Consider the following 18,693-nt stretch of genomic DNA (forward strand, 5'->3'; position numbering starts at 1 on the left):
AACAAAGAAAAAATTCTAAAAGCAGCAAGGGAAAAAGGCCAAGTAACATATGAAGGTAGACCTATCAGAATCACACCAGATTTCTCAACAGAAACTATGAAAGCCAGAAGGGCCTGGACAGAAATCATACAGTCCTTAAGGGACCACAGATTCCAACCCAGACTACTATACCCAGCAAAACTTTCAATCAACATAGACGGAGAATTCAAAATATTCTGTGGCAAAACCAAATTTAAACAATATCTACATTGTAACCCAGCTTACAGAAGTTACTAGAAGGAAAACTCCAAACCAAAGAAAACAACTACATCTAAGGAAACAGAGGAAATAGATAACTAAACAACAAAAATCAAAAGAATACAAGCAATGAACCTCAGTGACACCACCAACCCCAAATCAAAAGTAAGTAACAATTGTTGGTCACTAGTATCTATCAACATCAACGGACTCAATTCCCCAATAAAAAGACACAGACTAACAGAATGGTTGCGGAAACAGGATCCAACATTCTGTTGCATCCAAGAAACACACCTATGCAACAAAGATAAACACTACCTCAGAGTAAAGGGCTGGAAAAATGTCTTTCAAGCAAATGGTTCCAGAAAACAAGCGGGAGTAGCCATCCTAATATCTAATAAAATAGACTTTCAACCCAAGTTAATCAAAAAAGATAAGGAGGGCCACTATATTCTCATCAAAGGAAAAATCCACCAAGAAGACATCACAATTTTGAATATCTATGCCCCAAATACAAGAGCACCTACATTCGTAAATGAAACAATATTAAAGCTTAAATCACACATTGATCCTAATACCTTAATAGTGGGAGACTTCAACACTCCACTCTCACCAAGGGACAGATCAACTAGACAGAAAACAAATAGGGAAATGAAAACACTTACAGAGTCCCTAAATCAAATGGAACTAATAGATGTCTACAGATCTTTTCATCCAAACTCAAAAGAGTATACCTTCTTTTCAGCACTGCATGGAACCTTCTCCAAAATAGACCATATAGTTGGTCATAAAGCAAGCCTCAACAGATACAAAAAGATTGAAATAACCCCTTGTATTCTATCTGACCACCATGGACTAAAGCTGGACCTCAACAACAACAGAAATAACAAACAGCCTACACGCACATGGAAACTGAACAACTTGCTACTCAATGACAACTGGGTTAAGGAAGAAATAAAGAAAGAAATTAAAGACTTCCTAGAATTCAATGAAAATGAAGGCACAACATACCCAAATTTATGGGACACATTGAAAGCAGTGCTCAGAAGCAAATTTATAGCACTAAGTGCCTGCAAGAAGAACTGAAAACCCTAGAAAAAAAAGAAGCAGATATACCCAAGAGGAGCAGACAGCTGGAAATAATCAAACTCAAGGCTGAAATCAATCAATTAGAAACAAATAAAACTATTCAAAGAATCAATGAAACAAAAAGCTGGTTCTTTGAGAAAATCAACAAGATAGACAAACCCTTACCCAAACTAACTAAAAAGCAGAGAGAATCTATCCAAATCAGCAAAATCAGAAATGAAAAGGGTGACATAACTACAGACACTGAGGAAATTCAAACAATCATTAGGTAATACTACAAAAGCCTATATGCCACAAAATGTGAAAATCTAAATGAAATGGACAATTTTCTTGATAGATTCCATCTTCCAACATTAAGTCAAGATCAGGTAGAAAGACTGAATAGCCCTATATCCCCCAAGGAAATTGAAGCAGTCATTCACAGTCTCCCCTCCAAAAAAAGCCCTGGGCTAAATGGTTTCAGAGCAGAATTCTAACAGACCTTCAAAGAAGTGATAACACCAATTCTCCTCTAAATATTCCACAAAATAGAAACAGAAGGTACATTACCAAACTCATTCTATGAAGCGACAGTCACCCTGATACCTAAACCACACAAAGACCAAACAAAAAAAGAAAACTTCAGACCTATCTCTCTTATAAACATTGATTCAAAAATACTTAATAAAATACTTGCAAACCGAATCCAAGAACACATCAAAGATATCATCCACCATGACCAAGTAGGTTTCATCCCAGGCAGGCAAGGGTGGTTCAACATACGGAAATCCATCAATGTAATCCACCACATAAACAAACTGAAGAAGAAAAACCACATGATCATCTCCTTAGATGCTGAAAAAGCATTTGACAAAGTCCAACACCCATTCATGTTTAAAGTCTTGGAGAGATCAGAGATATAAGGCACATATCTAAACATAGTAAAGGCAATATACAGCAAGCCTATAGCCAACATCAAACTCAATGGAGAGAAGCTTAAATCAATCCCACTGAAATCAGGGACAAGACAAGGCTGCCCACTCTCTCCATACCTCTTCAACATAGTACTTGAAGTCCTAGCTAGAGCAATAAGACAACTAAAGGAGATCAAAGGAATACAAATCGGAAAGGAAGAGGTCAAAGTGTCACTATTTGCAGATGATATGATAGTATACATGAGCGATCCCAAAAATTCAACCAGAGAACTCCTCCAGCTGATAAACACCTTCAGCAAAGTGTCAGGATACAAAATCAACTCAAAAAAATCAGAAGCTCTCCTGTATACCAAAGACAAAAGGGCCAAGAAAGAAATTAGGGAAACAACACCCTTCACAATAGCCACTAGTAACATAAAGTACCTTGGGGTGACACTAACCAAGCAAGTGAAACACCTGTTTGAGAAAAATTTCAAGTCTCTGAAGAAAGAAATTGAAGAAGATCTCAGAAGATGGAAAGATCTCCCATGCTCATGGACTGGTAGGATTAACATAGTGAAAATGGCCATCCTGCCAAAAGCAATCTACAGATTCAATGCAATTCCCATCAAAATACCAAAACTCAATTCTTTACAGACCTTGAAAAAAAGATTCTCAGCTTCATATGGAGAAACAAAAAACCCAGAATCTCCAAAACAATCCTGTACAACAACTGATCTGGAGGTATCTCCATCCCCCGATCTCAAGTTGTACTACAGAGCAATAGTAATAAAAACTGCATGGTATTGGCATAAAAACAGAAAGGAGGATCAATGGAACCACATAGAAGACCCAGAAATAAACCCACACACCTATGAATACTCGATTTTTGACAAAGAAGCCAAAACCATTCAATGGAAAAAAGACAGCATCTTCAACAAATGGTGCTGGTCCAACTGGATGTCTACATGCAGAAAAATGAAAATAGATCCATATTTATCACCCTGCACAAAACTAAAGTCCAAGTGGATCAAAGACCTCAACATAAAACCAGATACTCTAAATCTGTTAGAAGAAAAAGTGGGGAACAGCCTTGAACTCATTGGCACAGGAGACAACTTCCTGAACAGAACACCAACAGCACAGGCTCTAAGATGAACAATCAATAAATGGGACCTCATGAAACTGAAAAGCTTCTGTAAAGCAAAGGACACTGTCATCAAAACAAAACAACTGCCTACAGATTGGGAAAAGATCTTCACTAACCCTTTATCTGACAGAGGACTAATATCCAGTATATACAAAGAACTAAAGAAGCTGAAAAGCAGCAAACCAAGTAATCCAATTAAAAAATGGGGAACAGAGCTAAACAGAGAATACTCAATAGAGGAATATCGAATGGCAGAGAAACACTTAAAGAAATGCTCAACCTCATTAGCCATCAGGGAAATGCAAATCAAAACGACCCTGAGATATCACCTTACACCCATCAGAATGGCCAAGATGAAAAACTCAAGGGACAACACATGCTGGAGAGGTTGTGGAGAAAGGTTTCCCTTTCTCCACTGCTGGTGGGAATGTGAACTGGTACAACCACTCTGGAAATCTATATGGCGCTTTCTAAGACAATTAGGAATAGTGCTTTCTCAAGACCCAGCTATACCACTGCTAGGTATATACCCAAACTTTCTCAAGTACACAAAAGGGATACTTGCTCAACCATGTTTATAGCAGCTTTATTTGTAATAGCCAGAACATGGAAACAACCCAGATGTCCATCAACGGAAGAATGGGTACAGAAATTGTGGTATTTTTACACAATGGAATACTACTCATCAATCAAAAAGGAGGAAATCATGAAATTTGCAGGCAAATGGTGGGATCTAGAAAAGATCATTCTGAGTGAAATATCCCAGAAGGAGAAAGACAAACATGGTATATACTCACTTATATAGACCTATAAGATATGATAAACATAATGAAATCTATACACCTAAAAAAGATAATCAAGAGAGCAGACATGGGGTAAGATGATCAATCCTCGTTTAGAAAGACAGATGGGATGTGCATTGAAGGTATGACAGGAGTCTACTGAGCGCATCTGAAAGACTCTAACTAGCAGTGTTTTCAAAGCAGATACAAAGACTCATGACCAAACCTTATGCAGAGTACAGGGAATCACATGAAAGAAGGGGAGTTAGTATGATGGAGAAAGGATAGGAGCTCCACAAGGACCAAATATACCTGGTCACAGGGTCTTTTCAGAGACTGACATTCAACCAAGGACCATGTATGGATATAACCTAGAACCTCTGCTCAGATGTAGCCTGTGGTAGCTCAATAACCAATTGGTTTCCCACAGTAGGGGAATAAGGACTATTTCTAACAGGAACTCAATGACTGGCTCTTTGACCTCCCCACCCCCTAAGGGAGGAGCAGTCCTGTTAGGTCACAGAGGAGGGCTTTGCAGCAGTCCTGAAGATACCTGATAAAACAGGATCAGATGAATGGGGAGGAGGTCCCCCCATCAGTGGACTTGGAAAGGGGCACAGTGGAGATGAGGGAGGGAGGGTGGGATTGGGAGGGAATGAGGGAGCAGGACACGGCTGGGATACAGAGTTAATAAAATGTAACTGATGTAAGAAAAAATAAAATTAAAAAAAAGATTGTTTAAAATAACAACCCCGGTGTTAAGTATATTTTATTATAATTTAAAACCAATTGTGTGAATTATATATGGCAATATAGAGCATGTTTCTAACAGTGACATCTGGAAATGTGATACTGTGGTTATTCAGAGGAACAGAATAAATATAATGTATATAATTATAAAAATTATTATTCTGAAATGCATGAGGAAGTTCAGAAACCTGTATCAATTTCCAAAAGCAAAGAGCAAGTGAGAAACGAGTGAGTGTAGTCTCTTAGCCTATATGACCATCAATAGATGGCTAATGAAAATGTGGAACATATATGCAATGGAATTTTATTGATCTGTAAAGAAAAGTGATGTTTGTAGGAAAATGGAAGGATCCTGAAAGTGAATAGTGAGATGGTCCAAACTCAAAGACAAAAATTGCATATTCTTGCTCATATATAAACTCTTACTGGTAATAGATATAAATATGCATACATATACGTGTATAATTGTGTGTGTGTGTGTGTGTGTGTGTGTGTGTGTGTGTGTATAGTGTGTATATATGATTACTAGAAAAGGAACCAAGTGGGGGTAAAAATGGATTCTGAGTAAAGGTTAAGGAAGAGCAAAAAGATACATGTGGTATGAAAGAGAAAAATACTTGGGGAAGATTATAAAAAGGAACATGAGGTGGAGTAGGCAGACAAGGGGAAGCAGAATGTATTAAAACTCTTTGTTCAAAAATGCCATAATAACATCTAATACCTTTCGTGATAATTAAAATTTGCTTAATTAAAAAAGTCTGTCATGGAGGATCATGTGATGCTCCCATACTTCCCCCTTAGTGCCAGGCCTTGTTCATGAAGTCAGGAGATGCTGCACCCTCAGGCTGAGTCTCTGTGGCTATGGGTGCTCACTGTCTGGGTGGACTGTTCAGATCTTTTGCAGAAACATGGAAAATTAGGAGGGAAGACAATCATGTGGCTGCTGGGATGTGCGCGAAGTGCCGCCTATCCAGTTTATCCCGGATGACAGCGCCCTCTCCTGTTCAGTATGAGACTGGCAGCTCAGCCTGCTTTCCTAGCCAGCTCAGACCAGGTTGAATGGAGCCAAACTTTTCCTGACCCAGCAGCTTTTGTTTTCCAGTTATAGATTATTTCTATTTAATATTAGGTTCCTCTCAGCAATGGATAAATCTTACAATCCGTGGGAGCGTCCTTAGTGTCTGGACACTGCTGAGGTATTTATTACAAGGGAAGTTAGTACCTGAACCTGCTTCATAGGTTCTTCCCTGGATCTTGGGTACCTGTGGTAGCCCTTGCTCTTGGTGACTCAGTCAGGAGAAACTACTGTAGGTGTTAGCCTACATGTCATGCCCAGTCCTCACCAGTAGAACTGGCTATTCCCTTCATCACCACTTCCCTCCACCTCTCTACCTACGTCCCCTACCGGGCCACAATGGTGCCAGCTGAAACGCTGGGACCCCACCCAACAGCTACCCTCTGTCTCATGGTCATCCTGTGTTTCTCAAGTCTGTTCTCCACACACACAACCCCATTGCCCTACAGGATGATTTTATGGTGTACCTCAATGAAGGAAGGAGTCAAGGGTTATAAGACAGCTTCTGCTCAAATCTCCATGTTCTATGCGTCAGAACATGTCTTCTGGGCCTTCATTCATCAAAGCCACCCCAGTGAGGAACCTCCCTACCCACAAGGTAGCATATTGCTGTGCTGAGTACAGCCTCCTTTCTCCAAATGAGCTGTGTTGTTTTGTTGTTTCTGAAGCCCCAGCCTTTTCTTAGCCCCTTGGTTCTCTGGGGAGACAGACTCTTGCCAGTCTTGTGCCTTGGGTCTTAGTTCTGCCATTTTATCTGTCTCCACTCTGCTTAATTCTATAATCTACAGAGTTTTTCTGCATTGAGGAATGTCAGCTAGTTGGCATGGAATTGAACTTCTACATCAGGTCTACATACTGTTATTTTTATGAGTGTAGGTGAGACTTTTCTACTAATAAAGATAGCTCTTGCTTTCTATGACTAATGACAAGAGTTGACTGTCCTTTAACAGCTTGCTTGGCCCAGTAACTATGTAGCAAAAGCTAACCCTTCCTGTCAGAGATTTGAAAACCCAATAGCAAATCCTGCAATCATTTAGCAGTTGGGGGGGGGGGGACTGCCCAAGCACATGCAGGGTGGCATTTGGTCTTGAAACCTGCCTCAGATTTAAGTCAAAGTAAGGTTGGCCTCTACTATGTTCTCTTTAATACTCAGGAGGAATGAAGAAGAGGTGGGGAAACCTAGAGAATGGGAAATTTTGACCAGAATTTGTACTATGTGCTGAACCAGCTTTTTCGAGGCTCTACCTCACTCAGTCCACACGTCTCGGTGAGGAGGAAATCACCTCTTTATACAAGAAACAAAAGTTGGCAGGATGATACGTTGTACCAGAGAGATGAAACAAGTCCCCAGAACTACGATGGAAATAGTGAAGACTACACTGGTGGTGAAGCCACTGCTCTTGGCAGTGATGGTACAGCTGGCATTCAAATTCCTGCTGTGTGTCAGGTACTAAACACACAGACTAACACAATAATATTATTATCATTTTTTTTAATTCTCACTTTATATATAAAAATTCTAAAATGCCTTAGGATTTCTATAGCTGTAAAGAGGCACTATGACCAAAGCAACTCTTATAAAGCTTAATTAGGGCTGGCTAACAGTTCAGAGGCTTAGTCATTGTCATCATGGCAGGACACAGGCAAACATCGTGCTGGAAAAGTACCTCAGAATTCTACATCTGAATTGTCAGGCAGCAGGAAGAGAGAGCACCACTGGGCCTGGCATGAGGATCTGAGATCTCAAAGCCTATCTCCAGTAACACACTTCCTCCAAAAAAGCCACGCTTTCCCCAGCAAGCCCACACCTTCAAACACTGCCACTCCTTGTGAGTCGATGGGGGCCATTTTCTTTCAAATCGCTACAATAAAGATTAAGTAACTTAACCAACATTTTAGAAAGTGACAGATTTAGACTTGATCTGACATAGCTTATACATATGACCGTGTAGTAAACAGGTTTTTTTTTTTTTTTTGGTTTTTTTTTTTTTTGCAGATGACAGTGTCAGTAACAAATTTTTATATTTGCTTTCATAACGTAAATGCAGCCATAAGCAATATTTCAACAAATAAACTTGGCTGTATCACAGTAAAACTTTGTTCATAAAAAAAGAAGTAGTGAGCTGATCTTGGTCCAAAAGCCAAAGTTTTCTAGCCCATTTTCTTTAAAAAAAAAAAAAATTAAAAATTAAATAGGAGGAGGAGTTGTTATAAAGTCCTTAATCCTAGCACTTGGGAGGCAGTGTCGAACAGATCTCTATGAATTTGAGGCCAGCCCAGTCTACAAGTGAACTTTAGGCAAGCCAGTGCTACACAGCAAAATTATTCTGTCTCAAACAAACAAAAATGTTTTTTATTTGTGTTCCTGGATGTGTGTATGTGTATAATGTGAGTGCAGGGTCCATGGGTTCTAGAACTCAGGATTAGGTTCCATGGAACTAGAATTACAAATAGTTACAACCTGCCTGGTGTAGGCGCTAGAAAGTGAATCCTGGTCTTCTGCAAGAGCTGCAAGAGTTCTTAACCACCAACACATTTCTCCAGTTCTCCAACCCGTATTTCTAACTGCCTCAAAATAAACAAACAAATAAATAAATAAATAGATTCTCAAAATTTTCCTGGTAAATAAAATAATGAACATAAAACGTTACACAACTCTTTAGCCTTTATAATGTGAGAAAGGATTCATCCTGGTACAGTACCTGGGCAAAGAAACACATTCTTAAACTGAGACCATCCAAAGGTTTCATTTATGCACAGAACTGACAGTAAAAACCTCCCCTAATGTGAGTTTAGCATCCAGAAGTATTAGGCAGGGGAATTCAGTAGATACTATCACATTTGGCGATTTATACAATAGGCTAAATGGTGATGAGTACCTCAGGGGAAAAAAATTAAGAACAGTGAGGAGAATGTAGGAGCACAAAATAGATGCATGCATGGTGAAGGCAGGTTGAGAAGGTGACATTCAGTCAGAGACCTAGAAGAGAAAAGAGCCATGCTAATGCCTTGGTGCAGAGCTCATTGGGCAAGGAGATAAGTCAGTAAAGAGGTCCTGGCTTGGTCAAGCACAAGAAAAAGGCCCATGTTGGTGGCTCTTACTCTCTTTAATAAGGACAGGGAGGGGCTAATGAGAGCCTAACTTTGTAGAGTGTTGGAGGATGTTTTTGTGCCCTGTGTATACAAATGCTTTTTCTGTACCCAGAGATGTGGTTGCAGTCTGGACTTTGGCATTGTCATTATTATGAAGCATTTCCTGTCCTGGTATATTGTGAACATTGTTCTCCATTACCTTCTGATTAGACAAATAAAGAGCTACACAGCCAATAGCTGGGCAGAAGAGAAGGGCAGGATAAGCCCAGGGAGAGGGTCTCAGGTCGAGACCAGAGGGAGGAGAAATCATCATCAGAACACAGATGAAGAAGGAGCAGGAAATGGGCCTCTTCACTGGGAAGGAGGCCAGGCCACTATTGGTGGGTTAGAATAGCTGAGTATCTACCTAGCTACAGTATCTGAAGCTTTTAAAGAAACAAAAGGTCTCCCTGTCATTATTTAGAGAAAGGGTGGGCATAGAAAGAAATCTTGCATTTTACATCAAAGTCTTATAAACAAAATGAGGGTTTCTCTTATTCAAAGTGCTAAAGAGACCAGAAAAACAAGGCTCAACTCGGGTAGTAAAAGGATTACTTTGACACTACTTGGTGTCAGCATCATTGGACTCAGGTTTCTTAGTCTCAATGTTTACTTTATTACAATCAGGAAATGTAATGAATCTTTTTGTGTCTGATTGCACATTCATAAAACAGATGAAAGTACTATCCACACAAGTATGAGAATATGAAATGAAAAAAGTCAGGCAAACCATTAACCTAACTCCAGGGGCTCCTGAGATGTTTGTGCTTACAAGCTCATGAAGTAGACACACCGCGTTACTGCTTTATTTCTCTCCCTTCAAAGGTACCGCCATTCTCACAAAGGCAGTGATGAGTCACCTGGCAGGCATTGCCCCCTCCCAAATGTGACATGATCTAGACATATGAAGACCATAAATAATTGAGATGTTTGCTGAGAAGGAAAGAAAAACCACTGAATATTGTGGAGAATGAAAAAACAACAGAAACACAATCTTCCAGTTATGACAAGTTATACTAGTTAATAATTATATGTAACAAATGAGCCCCAAGCAAGAAACACCTATTATTCCACATAATCCTGTGATCTTGAATCGGACAGTTCCTTCAGCAGGCTCTCTCTAGGTTGCAGACACTGAAAGGCTTGACCGTGGAGAATGATCTGCCTGTGAGCTTGGTGCTCACAGAGTGATGGCATAAGACCTCTTTTGCACTGTGTGGTGCTGCGACCTGCAGGGCTTTTGGACTGACCTGACCAGGGCAACAGGGAATGAAGAAACGGTAGACACACATACAGAAAAGATGGCACTGATTGGACCATGCGTTCTGATGGAGATGAGCCAGTAGATGTGAAATTTAGTATGTTTATCACACACAGCTGAGCAAGGAAGCAGGTCATGGTACACAGCTGTAGGAGGAGACTAATCTAGCCAGGAGTCTTTGTAGGGGAGCAGTTCCAGGCTGCAGAGATGAGGAAGCTGTGGTTGATACTTTCTGAACAGTGTTTGTAGCTAAATGTCAATTGTCTGTCAACATCCATATTTAGACCAGGGGAAGGCCTTGTTAGTTCCGTGAATCTGAGGCTTTTGATCTTGACATGGCTGTGCTTATGTCAACAATACACATTCACTCAGGTCACATTCACTCAGGTCTCTGCACAGTGTGGGCCTCTCTGTGGGGTCACTTGAGTGTCTTTGTCATATAGCAGCTGACTTCCCCCAGGTGAATAATCCAGGAACAAGCAAGGAGGAAGCTGCAATGCCTCTTAGGTTCCAGTTTCAGAAGTGACACACTATTTCCCACCACAGACCATGTTTGCTGGAAATAAGGCAAGAGATTAGCCTCTCAAGGGAAGGCGAATGAAACCATCTCTTGTAGCATATATGAGGATTTTCTTTGTTAATAGGTTTCTGTATGACATTTTTATGTGTGGATAGTGTTACACTTTGCTCATACTCACTTTCTTATATTATCCCTCCTCTACGACAAGCCCCCTCTTAAATATTCAAGTATCCATGGACATATGTTAAATTTACCCAAGCTACTTTTTTGTTGCCTGATTTTTAAGGAAAGGAGAAATATTTGACTCAACTCTAAAGCCTGGAAAGTCAAGTTTGGCATTTACATCTTGCTGGTGAAGATGCTTCAGAAACCCAGGAGAGCAAGTTAGGACACTGTGCAGTCAAAGAGGCATATGCAGGAGACAGAACTAAGCTGCCTTTTATAATGGATCCACAGGTTAGATCAACTCATGAACCTGACAATCGTTAACTAGATTACCTCATTCCTCTGCCCTCAGGGCTTTATAACTTCTCAAAGGTCCCAACTATTCCTACTTCTATATTCACAATAAGGATTAAATTTCAGCATGAGTTGCTTTTCATGTGTGTTCATTAGTTACGTAAAGTAATAGATTACATCATAGCATTTCCATACATGCATATAATATGCTTTAATCATAAATATTCTATGACCCTTTATGATCTCTTCTTCTTTTCTGCTCCCATCCCCAACAACCCCTTTTATTTTCTTGTTCTTTTCAGCTAGCTAGATTTCACAGGTCAGAAATTATGCACTACTTGTCTTTATGAGATTGGTTTATTCTGCTTAACATGATAAGCTCCGGTTCCATCTTTTCCTAAAGTAAAATAATTTTATTATTGTTCATGACAGAATAAGGATCCCATAGTGTGTGTACACCCCTTTTTCATCTTCCATTCACTCTCTGAGCAGTGCCTAGGCTGATTCTATAGCTTGGATATTGTGACTAGTGTAGAAATAAACACGAGGATACATTTCAATGGAGATATTGAACCCTAGACATACACTGAGATCTAACCAATAGAAATCAGCAACTCAAACCAAGAGATACGTTCCGGAGAGATCTAATCATTAGTGAGGCCTGTTTCACGTTGTTCCAGAAGGAAATCCAAACCCCATACTGACATAATTTTCTTTTTGTATGCAGAGACTTTGCTATTAAAGGCTGCGCATCCTTCCATTCACTCATCCGTGTGGATCCTTACATTTCACAGCAACAATGCCAGCAGAGTCATCCCTGCTTGCACACCCCTGCAAGCTTGCCACATCCTTGCAAACCAGCCACACACGGATATCCTTCTGTCTCAGGAAGGAAGTGCAGACAGCTGAATTAGGGCTTCATGTCAGTGTTCACTGGACACGTGGGCCCAGTTCACCGGAGCAAAGGTGGCCTGGGCAAATGAAATTATGACTATTTTGAAATTTTACTTTATATTTTTGAGATTTGATACTGGAATACTGTATTTATATCATGTCTATTCCTGTTCCTCCCTGTAACTACTCCCATATGCCTTCTCTTTTCTCTCAAATTCATGACTATTTCCTCTAACACACACACAGTATACTTAGTCTGTTTAATGTTGCTTGTATGTAGATGCATTTAGGACTGACCATTTGGGGCTAAGTAACATATCGGGGTGGTCATACTTATGAAAAATTTAGCTCTCTGGTTCTCAGCAGCTGTATCTGCCTATAGTTCTTCATCTAGGAGTCGGGCCTTATGAGTTTTCTCATCCACAGTGGCATGTCAACTGGTATCGTCACTACGCAGGGCTTATTTGGACAACCACATCATTGAGATTTCTTGGGTACAGTATTCCTGTCATGGATAGAAGACACTAACTCACAGCAGGTGTCCTGGCTCTCTGGCTTCTTTAGGTAAAACAATATTGTCTTGTCGGACAGATAAAACTCTACCTTGTCTATGGCTGCTTCTTCCTGGAATTCTGTTTTATTTCTGCAAATATTATAGTGTTGTTTCTACTTAGCCAATCAATAGTCCATCTGATAATTTTGCATAAGCCTCTACATTAAATGCTTCTACATTAAATGCTTGCCACAATAACACTTGGATAGTTCTCGGTAGAATTCAAACTTCTAACATTTTTGTTATGCACTGATCCTTAGCTTTACTTCTGCTACAGTTTGTAAAGGTTTTAAAACATATTATTTTATAACTACATATTATTTTACTAACCAAGTAGTTAAGACAAGCAAAGTAGAGAATCATAGAGTCTTGTCACACTTAGCATTCAATATCAAAATCAGGCAAACAAACACACCCCACTTCAGGAAGGACCAATGCAGTATACATAGTATATATGCACCTATACTATGGCTATACATAAAATACTATGTAGCTATTCAAACTTATAATGTCATTTTCATGTTTGGTATAGAAAGATAGTCTGCTATGTTCCTACATAAAGATGGAGGTTGGCAAGAAGCTAAGTAACAAGGAGGACCCTATAGAAGATGCTTAATTCTCATTCAGAAGGGCAAATAGAATAAACACTGGAAGTGGTTGACGAGAGGTAACAGGACAGGAACTACCACAGATGTCCTCTGAAAATTCCACCCAGCAGGGGATCAAAGTAGATGCTAAGACTCACAGCCAAACCTTGGGCAGAGCACAGGGAATCACAAGAAAATGTGGGGGAATCAATGGACCCAGAGGGGACAGGATCTCCATAAGAAGACTAACAGGCCTGCAGAGACTGATGCACCAAGCAAGGACCATGCATGGAGAGGACCTAGACCCCTGCTCAGAGGTAGCTGAGATGCAGCTCAGTCTCCATGTGAGTTCCCTAGTAAGGGAAGCAGGAGCTGTCTCTGACATGGACTCTATTGCCAACTCTTTAATCACTTTCCCCTAGTGGAGGTTCTTGCCAGGCCACAGAGGAAGAGGATGTAGCCAGTCCTAATGAGACTTGATAGGCTAGGATCAGATGGTAGGAGAGAGGGTTCCTCCTTTCTGAAGACTGGGAAGGGGACATAGGGGAGGTAGAGGGAGGGAGGGTGGGATCGGGATGAAATGAGAGAGGGGGTTACAATCAAAATGTAAAGTGAATATAAATTTAAATAAAAAACAAAATTTTTCATAAAAAAAAGATGGAGGTTGAAAAAGTATAGTGTCTATGGTGTTGTCATGTGGAAAGCTGCCTGTGGTTAAATGGAAAAAGTGTTGACACTGGCTTGTTTATTAATGCTTCCAAAGACAGGTAAGCATGTATAGGTTTCTTTTTTGTTGTTTTTGTTTTGGTTTGGTTTGGTTTGGTTTTTTGCTTGTCTGGATTTTCTGGTTTTTCTACAACTGTTGCCTAAACATTCCAAAGCAGATCTCCACCTCCAGCAGTTCCTTAGGTCTGGCAAAGGCAGGCAGGAGGGACTGAAGGAAGGGGAGGAGAAAGAGAGAGAAGAAATTGCTCTGGCTTTCTGAATCTACTACCTGAAGCAGCTCAGTGTACCTGGAGAGCTGAGAAGCCCAGAGAAAGTCCTTCAGAGTCCTTGGAAGGGGTCTGCAGACACTTCCTTCACTGAGGGATACAGTGCAACAGCAGGTGTTTTGGAAGTTTGGGATGGTGTGAAATCATTCTGGGAAGACCGGCTCCTCCCTAGTGAGTTTCAGGGCTCCTCCCTGAATCATTAGTGTTCTTCATGTACTTAAAGGACCAAGACATCTTAGAGGATCAAGCAGACAACCGCAGGCTCCTGCCTGGAGAAAACAGAGATCTAAGGGACCATTTTCTGTGTCTTTCCTGCTCTGCACAGGTGGCTCCCATGTCAACAGGCTCTGGAGCCTGCTTCTATTCTGGCCTCAGATTTCCCAGCCTTTTCTTTGACTAAAATTTCCTGCTGTTTATTTCAAAATAGGGTCTACATACTGTGGCGTTCGTGATGGTCCTGAGTGGGGCACTGTGCTTCCGGTGAGTATTTGGTCATCTGATTTGGTGTTGTCCTTAGAGAGGTGAGTTCCAAGTACGGAAGGGTTGTTCTCCCATATGGGTTATCACTGGTAGCTGGGAAGATGGGACCAATAGTGCCATGGAGCTCTTCTGGGCTTCTTCAGACTGGGAAAGGACTGAGCAGGATTCTCACAAGTTCCTGATTCTAAGTGTGAAGGGTGGAGGATGGGGATAGGAGATGGGACAAGTAGCTTGACAGTCTAGAGCTGCAGCCTGTCATCTTTGGTGAGGAGAGTTGGGTGTGCCTGATAGAGCTCCACTATTGGCTTCCATGACTATGAATTGCCAACAGTCCAGCCACTGTACTAGTTCCTCCATGACCCTTTCTGGGGGTGGGAATAACACAAAAGCTTGCCCATCTGTCCCTCCCTAGTATGCACTGAGCTAGCTATCCTTCTATAGATTTTACAGTACAGATGAGAATGGTCCTTGCTCTCACTGGACCCAGTTTATACCTTGTCAGCCTTTTGTATCTGTAGTTTATTCAATCACAGATTCAACAAACTGAACTGAAAATATTAGGAAAAAAAATTGTATGTTGTGAACATATACAGATCTTCTAGTTACAACTCCCTTAAATAACAGCATTAACTGTTTTTATACTGTTTGCATGGTGTTAGTAATGTACAGATGATTAAAATATTTAGGAGGTTGGACATTAGTTAGAGGCAAATACTACAGCCATCTTATATAATGGCCTTAGTGCCTATGGGTGTTGGTATCTACAGGGGTCCCAGAACCAATTTCTATGCTTCCAAGGGGTTAGAAGATTTCCCAAGCATGTCCTCTGAGGCTTGATCCCATGAGATGGCTTGTGCAATTGTGCTCTCTGCCTATGAGCATGCAGGATGCTGCCTCTGCATCATGTTTGGGGCAAGGAAGATGGCTCCATGGCTAAAAGTCATGATTGGAAAATGTGACTTCAGAGTTCATAGCCCCAGAATCCAGGTGGTTGTCTGAGGACAGCTTCTAAACTCAGCACCTGGATGGAGAAACAGGAGGTTCCTAGGGTAAGCTGCCTAGACTAGTCAGATTGGCAAACTCCAGGTTCAATAAGAGACCTTGCTTAGTAAATAGTAGTACAAGGTTAAGAAAGACACCCAGGGTGGAGCTGTGGCCTCCATGTACATGCTCATACTTGTGGGCATGCACACACATGCAGCAACACATATGTGAATATGCATATCCACATGCATACCACACACAGATACACATGCAAAAAATGTTTGGCCAGACATCAAAACAATTTTATACTGCAAAGTTTTCCCCATGCCATCTGCTACTGTAGAGTGTAAATTTTATCTTACAGAATTTCAGAAAGCTAGCAGTAACTTTGAAAAATTAAAATAAAAACTTTAAAGAAAGTCCTCGGGATGGAATATATGGCCAAGTGGAAGCAAAAGAATATTTCAAAGCACATTTGCTTAAAGCCGGCCTGATCTACATAGTGAGTTTCTGGCCAGTCAGGACTTCACAGTGAGATCTGTCTCATAAACAAAACAAACCAAAAAGCCAAGCATCAGATTTTAATTAGGAAGAGGCCTGGGTGTTGTTTAGCCCACTGTGATAGTTTAACAATGAGGAAAGTCATACTCAGAGAGGGCAAGGGTTTTGTAGCTCATCCCCAAACCTTCCTGATCTGAGTTAGGTCAGGAAAGACCCTCTTCTCTCCCACAGGGGTTTAAAATGTCCAAACAACTTGAGGTTCATCACGACAAGTTTAAGCAAAGAAGCTTGTGAATCAGGGACATCAAAGAAGGTTGGAGAAGTGGTCTCCTGGTTTTGAAGAGCCCACAGCTCCAACTCATAGAGTCTCCAACAGAGCAGAGAGAGGAGATTGTCCGGGATACAAAAGGTTGAATATGGAGAAAGAACATATCTTAAACACAGATGGGAGGCAGAGGGTCAGTTATCTTGCAGAGATAGGACTGAAAGTTGTATAGCTGTGTCTGGCATGGTAGAAATAGAGGAAGATAAGATATCCGAGTGTTGGGAGACCTTCTGGAGCAAGGGCAAGGTACAGTGGCTACCCATCCCTATCCTTATAGAATCTTGATCCTTTCTGGTATTTCAGAATGAAGGATTCTGCCCTGAAGGTACTTTATCTGCATGATAATCAGCTGCTAGCTGGAGGACTGCATGCCGGGAAGGTCATTAAAGGTTGGTATATATGAATCCTAGGTCTCTGTGCTCTCTGGGGTATGTGCTTAGAAGCCCTTAAATGGCTCTGTAAACCAGTAGCAGGCCGGAAGACCACAGAACAACCATGTCAGATAGGGAGCCATATAACAGGCTTCAAGCAATGTGAGGACTCCAGCGAAGCCTCTGTGTAGAGGTGGGATATTTTCCAGGACAAATGACTTATGGTTCCATCTCAGACTTTTGAATATTCTACCTCCTTGGGGTCCAGTACTGTGCAGATCTTCATTCCCAAGTGGGTGGGCTCTGCTTCTCCATCCTGCTGGACAATAGGTTCCACCCTCTGGCCTCTTGCTTATTGTGCCCTCATACTTTGACAGGCCTTTCTACAATGGTGCATACATGTTTACTTGGGCACCCTTATGGGTTATTAAAGCCATATATATCCCTTTGCTGTATTGTGTGTGCATGTTGTATATGGAAATACTACATGAGGGTATATCTATATGTGAATACGTAAGCTCATGTATATAAATATGGTTATATGTATAAGTATATATATGCATACTATATGCACATAAGCATTGAATGTATGTGTTTATGGATGTGTACATATTTCAATTATTTATGTATGAGGGTACATACATATGTGTCATTGTATCTATATACATATGCATGTATTGATGTAATGTGTGTTTTTGTCTGTGAATGTGTATATCAAGTGATGGCTGATGTACAGGGAAGAGTGAAACCCTTTTCTGCTTAGAGAAATCCCACAGGGGCTAAAAGCATTTATATAACTCTAACAGAACAAGATAAGGTCCAGAAAAGAGGCCTGGGAGTCAAGAGAGTGGTGGGAGGGGTGATCTCTTGGAATTTACAGAATTGCTCAAAGTTTGGCCATAAACAAGAGAGATTGGGTGGGGCACTGACCTGGTGACCTGGTGACCTGTGCTTTGGTTTCTTATCTGGGACAAGTTAGCCTTAACCATGTGCTGGAAGGCATGATGCCTCACACTGGTTCTACTCCCTTCAAGCCCCTACTCGAAAACAGTGGAGAGAAGAACAACCATGCTACTGCATCTTGCCTTTTTCCTCTAGGTGAGGAGATCAGTGTTGTCCCAAATCGGGCATTAGATGCCAGTCTGTGCCCTGTCATCCTGGGTGTTCAGGGAGGAAGCCAGTGCCTGTCCTGTGGGACAGAGATGAAGCCAATTCTGAAACTTGAGGTGAGTCTTACTGAAGTAGCTTTGTGTTCTGGGCCTGGGCCAGGAGAGGGAGAGCACACTTGGGCTGCCATGCCACAGCCTAGGTACATTTGAATGCTGGCTGTTCATCCAGAGGTGTCTCCTCTTTTGAGGACATTTCCCTTGCCCAGCGTAGCCCTCTCACTTGCCCGCTACTGCGTCTTATCCGTAATTCCCCTTTTTCTACAGCCAGTGAACATTATGGAGCTCTACCTTGGGACTAAGGAATCAAAGAGCTTCACCTTCTACAGGCGGGATTTGGGTCTCACCTCCAGCTTCGAGTCAGCTGCCTATCCAGGCTGGTTCCTCTGCACTGCACCCGAAGCTGACCAGCCTGTCAGGCTCACCCGGATTTCTGAGGACACCGCCTGCGATGCTCCCATCACTGACTTCTACTTTCAGCAGTGTGACTAG

The 18,693-nt window shown here is 41.3% G+C and overlaps 1 protein-coding gene across 1 annotated transcript; it reads left to right on the forward strand.

Moving 5' to 3' along the window:
• The first annotated feature begins 14,825 nt into the window (after window positions 1-14,825).
• Il36rn (interleukin 36 receptor antagonist) lies at window positions 14,826-18,693 on the forward strand. Its single transcript, XM_055600960.1, has 4 exons — window positions 14,826-14,854; window positions 16,968-17,053; window positions 18,134-18,261; window positions 18,469-18,693. The coding sequence occupies exons 1-4, from the start codon at window positions 14,826-14,828 to the stop codon at window positions 18,691-18,693; spliced, it is 468 nt and encodes a 155-aa protein (XP_055456935.1).

The sequence above is a fragment of the Psammomys obesus genome, unplaced genomic scaffold (genome assembly GCF_907164565.1).
Source record: "Psammomys obesus unplaced genomic scaffold, mPsaObe1.curated_primary_1811, whole genome shotgun sequence".
NCBI classification, from domain to species: domain Eukaryota; kingdom Metazoa; phylum Chordata; class Mammalia; order Rodentia; family Muridae; genus Psammomys; species Psammomys obesus.

Coding starts and splice junctions, on each gene's coding strand:
- Il36rn (XM_055600960.1), top strand. CDS start 14,826: ATGGTCCTGAGTGGGGCACTGTGCTTCCG. Junction 17,054..18,133: donor TGCCGGGAAGGTCATTAAAG/GTTGGTATATAT, acceptor TTTTTCCTCTAG/GTGAGGAGATCAGTGTTGTC. Junction 18,262..18,468: donor AGCCAATTCTGAAACTTGAG/GTGAGTCTTACT, acceptor CTTTTTCTACAG/CCAGTGAACATTATGGAGCT.